At 42.9% G+C, this 5337-nt stretch overlaps 1 protein-coding gene across 1 annotated transcript in view; it reads left to right on the plus strand.

The window, feature by feature from the left end:
* ST8SIA5 (ST8 alpha-N-acetyl-neuraminide alpha-2,8-sialyltransferase 5) overlaps positions 1-5337 on the plus strand; it is a 96259-nt gene that overhangs the window by 35980 nt on the left and 54942 nt on the right. Inside the window, exons 7-8 of the mRNA XM_009322978.1 lie at positions 3861-3953; positions 4873-5327. Of these exons, the coding sequence (XP_009321253.1) occupies positions 3861-3953; positions 4873-5327 (548 nt within the window). The remainder of the gene's footprint in view (positions 1-3860; positions 3954-4872; positions 5328-5337) is intronic.

Here is a 5337-nt window from a genome sequence, read left to right on the forward strand (position 1 = left end):
AGAGATTCCCCTGCAGCCCGTGGTGAAGACCATGGTGAGGCAGGCTGTCCCCCTGCAGCCCATGGAGGTCCACAGTGGAGCAGATATCCACCTGCAGCCCATGGAGGACCCCACGCCAGAGTAGGTGGATGCCTGAAGGAGGCTGTGACCCCATGGGAAGCCTGCACTGGAGCAGGGTCCTGGCCAGACCTGTGGACTCGTGGAGAGAGGAGCCCATGCTGGAGCAGGTTTGCTGGCAGGACTTGTGACCCCGTGGGGGACCGATGCTGGAGCAGTCTGTTCCTGAAGGACTGCACCCCGTGGAAGGGACCCACGCTGGAGCAGTTCGTGAAGAACTGCAGCCCGTGGGAGGGACCCACGTTGGAGAAGTTCATGGAGGACTGTCTCCCGTGGGAGGGACCCCACGCTGGAGCAGGGGAAGAGTGTGAGGAGTCCTCCCCCTGAGGAGGAAGGAGCGGCGGAGACAACATGTGATGGACAGACTGCAACCCCCGTTCCCCATCCCCCTGCGCTGCTTGGGGGGAGGAGGTAGAGAAATCGGGAGTGAAGTTGAGCCCAGGAAGAAGGGAGGGGTGGGGAGAAGGTGTTTTAAGATTTAGTTTTTATTTCTCATTACCCTACTCTGATTTGATTGGTAATAAATTAGATTAATTTTCCCCAAGTCAAGTCTGTTTTGCCCGTGATGGTAATTGGTGAATGATCTTTCCCTGTCCTTAGCTCGACCCACGAGCCTTTCGTTATATTTTCCCTCCCCTGTCCAGCTGAGGAGAGGAGTGATAGAGTGGCTTTGGTGGGCACCTGGCATCCAGCCAGGGTCAAGCCACCACAATTATTCATATGCATGACTAATCCCTCTCTAAACCCTGTTAAGCTCTTTTCCCAGGTTATGGCATATGACAGCTAGCTCAGAGATTCATGACCTGTTCTGTAGAAAAGAAAAATCTTTTTAGTTCTGTTGGCCTATTTTCTGATCTTAGGTTTAGAATAACTGTGCATAAATCAATGAATTTCTCTGATTGCATACCAGCAAAAATTAGGTCAGATTTTGGCTCATTGCATTCTTAATTTGATTTGGCATCAAATGAGAAATAAAATTTTACTGATCCTACCTTCACTATTCATTATTTTCAGACCCCTTGTGTCTGCCTCTTGTGCCCATTTTATAGAAAACTATTGCCTTATTTTAATCTGTGAAACACTCCAGGCTTCACATAATTTGCTTCTTAAAAGCCTAGTGTACCCTATATACATTAAATAGTTATTGTAGATTCCCTTCTATTGTACTGGATCACAGCTATCAGTATAGTTGAAATGAAAGGTACACGTTAGGACGAGAGGAAATGGCCTCAAGTTGTGCCAGGGGAGGTTTAGATTGGACGTGAGGAAAAATTTCTTCACTGAAAGAGTGGTTAAACATTGGAAGAGGCTGCCCAGGGAAGTGGTGGAGTCACCATCCCTGGAGGTATTTAAAAGACGGGTAGATGCGGCGCTGAGGGACATGGTTTAGTGGGCATGGTGGTGTTGGGTTGACGGTTGGACTCGATGATCTTGGAGGTCTCTTCCAACCTTAATGATTCTATGATTCTATGTTACACATGGAGGTGATAGACTGTTGAGTGGAAGTGGAAATATGGGCAGCAAATGTCATCATTTAGGTGTAAGAACTTGCAGTGGAGGTTCCTCTCTACCACTGTTGCTCTTTCTTGAACTATACCACAACTGCATAAAAAGAGCAGATCCGATCACTACAGAACTTAGAAATTGCTTTTGGTACCAGTAATTAATTAAGTAGAGGCTTAAGTAGAACTGAACTATGAATAAGTACATCAGTACTTGTGCAAAAAAAACCCCTGGCTCACCACCTCCAAAACATGTGGGACCAGCATTATGCACAAAGACATGCTAGTGTTTAACAGCTTAAGGTCTGCTGACATCAATTTTAAAGTAAAGCTTGTGTTTAAGGTCAGGTCTGAACGAATCCACTTTCCAGTCTGACACCAGTTCACCAAACTGTCAGGAATCACCATCTTGGTCACCGACAAAACAATTCTTTAAAATAATTTGAGAACTGCCTGTGGAGCACTGCTAACATTCAGTGAAACCTTCAGGACACCTGGGAAAATCTGTTATTGTCAGGAAGCTTGTGGCCAGCAGGATGCAACCAAGATTTTTCTATGAAATAAATTCTGATACCAATTAATTATATTACAATACACTATATAAAATACACACACACACACGAATTGCATTTACTAGTTGTTATTGTCTATCTCCATCTACTGGCCAGAGTGGAGATCTGTGATGAAACATTGGGTGAATTTATAGATGGGACTACTCTCTGCAGGGATGAATTTTTGGAGTTCTGTGACAAAACTACAGTTTATGCAGATTGTATCATTTTTGTAAGGAATTACCACTTTCAACAAATTCACTCTTTCTTAATCCTGGTGGGAGTTTACTGTTTGAAAATATTGAAGCTGAATATTTGAAAACCTTTTTCAAATATAACCTAATGAGCACAGTGCCCAGTGCTAGGTGGAACTGGGGATGCTAGAGGACTTCAGAAGGACGTTGTGTGACCTAGCAGAGAAAAGTGCTGGAAATAACATTGACTATGAGAAGGATGAGGTGGCTAAAAAAATTTGTCTGCCCTGATAAAGAGGGACTCTCTGGGAGGTACATATGAACCTCCTGAGTCTGAGAAGGACTTTGAAGGATTTTTGTGCGTGCCTCTGCTCCCCCACTTGCCCTCTCCCTGTGACTGAGAATTTATGATGGTAGCTGAACTGTAGTATTGTGAAAACACTGAGCACCGCTTACCCTAAATACCTACACTGTTTTCTCCTATTCAGCCCTGATCTTCAAAAATACAGAGGTATTTGGGAATTAGGCACAGCAGTATTTTTGAGATGTGGGGATCTTAACAGTGAAGGTTTTTACTGTGGCTTGTAGATCGCTTCAAACAGTTTTCAGAATGTCAGCAAATATCTAACGCTAGCTTAAACTGAGTGTAAAACTAGTTGCAAGGCCACTTACGTTGCCTCTGCTAATGCATGCTGAAGCTTTTTTTTAGCTAGGTTTCCTATGGAAGCAAAGCTGGTGTGATAGCTTGTGTGTATGTGTGTGTGGTTCAGTAGCTTCAGCATCTCTTGAGGGATGCTCTAAATTTTTTGCGATGATGAATCTAGGTCAAGGCCAAGGTGAGTGGAGGTTGGGCAAAGTCAAGGTTTGCAAATCTTCACAAGTTTGCTCCTAATAGCTTTGACATCCTCTGGTGAATCTGTAGAGTCAGAATTGCTGCCCTTACACTGCGCTGGGAGATACTTATAAAGGGAAAAGAAAAGGAAGCAGATAGTTTTGGATTAATTAGGACTGGACTGATTTGTCTCTTGTGGAGCATTTCCCCTAAATTCTCTTGGGTATAAAACACAGCATGTTAAAGGCAATGTTATAGATATAGTTTATCTATTAATCATTGAATACAGCTCAGCTGCTGTTGACGAAGTCTTTGATTTTATAGGCTGATTGTCCTTGGGGCTTCATCCCATTTCTTGTCCTAAACTGCCGAAGTAAATAGTTGAACTGCTATTAAGGAAGCAAAATGAGCGAGCATTGGCTACATCTGCAAAAAGGGGTCATGTCTCACAGACTTGGGGAAGAAGAGAGGTCTTCATATAGCCCCTAAGAACTTCTTACTTTAATGCACAGTTTTGGCATCACCGTGTTTTGATACAATTTTAAATTCTCAATCTGTTTCTAGATTTGTTGCTTGGAAGAAATGCTTAAATAAATTCTACTTTCTAGTCCTGAAAAGGTGCAAGGAATTTTTTAACTTTCTTACTAATTTCTTTCCTTTATAGATGCAATTTGCCTCCTATATCTGAGAAATACTTCACGGACGTTGGGGTAAAGACGGATGTCGTGACTGTCAATCCCAGTATAATTACTGAGAGGTCATTTCTGTTTTTTTGTATTTTCATCTCTATTGCTTTTCCAAATCTACCTTTCACTTAATTCTAACTGTTACAGAGAATTTTTTTCCCAATATTACTTTAAACTGACACTGTGAATTATATATTTCATTCTGAATTGAAGTTATTCAGTATATGGAAGCAGTAACAACTTACAGAGATGTGTAAAACACTTAGACCTGCACGTTGGTGATAGAAAGTGGGAAGCTGATGAGCTAAAATACCAGCAGAGCCATCTTTCCCCTGGAAGTCTTGTGCTGTGCTTGCAAGCCCCAGGCAAATGTCTCAGAAACATTCAGGGTGGAAGCAACTGGATCCCACCCTAAATGCTTAAATAAAGTAGCACATATTCTCATATGTTTTTAAAAAATGTCAGTTAAACTTTGTAGCCAGGATTGACTGGATGATTTTAATTTTAAATTTGTTAATACCTTAATGCCACCTTACTGAGAGGTTTGGGACCATGGGGCTAATGACTGCTTTCCTTTAGACATCTTAGACATTTGCTCTGCTTTGGTATTTGCCAATTTTTTATACAGTTCTGCACTGCATAGTGCACTATGCAGCTGTCCACACCTTGGAAAAATGACATACTTCTCATAATAAAATGAGAAGTGAGACATGATCAGAAATGTCTACAAAGTTTTTCCAGTGTTTGATGAATGTATTGCCAAAAGAGAGGAGACTATGTTTTTTTTTTATACCCTGCATTTTTGCCCTACATTTCATACTGATGCTTTACCTACAAATCTAAATATATTCCCCTTGTTAACTGAAACATCATTTCAATTATCTCTGTGTCAGAAATGTTTCATTAAAAGCCCATTGGAGGTGTCTTGTCTGCTGGGTCCAGACTGAGTCTGCGCTGGTCTGACCATCACTCGCATCCTTTTCTCTTTAGATTTCATAAGCTGGAAAAATGGAGGAAACCCTTCTACGACGTGCTCCAGGTCTACGAGAACGCTTCCGTGCTGCTGCCAGCTTTCTACAACACTCGCAACACGGACGTCTCAATCCGGGTCAAATATGTCCTGGATGATTTTGAATCTCAGCAAGCTGTTTATTATTTTCATCCCCAGTATCTCATCAACGTCTCACGCTACTGGCTCGGCCAAGGGGTGCGGGCCAAGCGGATTAGCACTGGACTGATCCTGGTGACTGCTGCCCTGGAGCTCTGTGAAGAAGTCCACCTTTTTGGCTTTTGGGCCTTCCCCATGAACCCCTCAGGGATTTTTATAACTCACCACTACTATGACAATGTGAAACCTCGCCCTGGTTTTCACGCTATGCCCTCAGAAATCTTCAACTTCCTCCACATGCACAGCAAGGGGATCCTGCGGGTTCATACAGGGACCTGTAGCTGCTG

The sequence above is a fragment of the Pygoscelis adeliae genome, unplaced genomic scaffold, assembly GCF_000699105.1.
Source record: "Pygoscelis adeliae isolate BGI_AS28 unplaced genomic scaffold, ASM69910v1 Scaffold182, whole genome shotgun sequence".
In the NCBI taxonomy this organism is placed as follows: Eukaryota; Metazoa; Chordata; class Aves; order Sphenisciformes; family Spheniscidae; genus Pygoscelis; species Pygoscelis adeliae.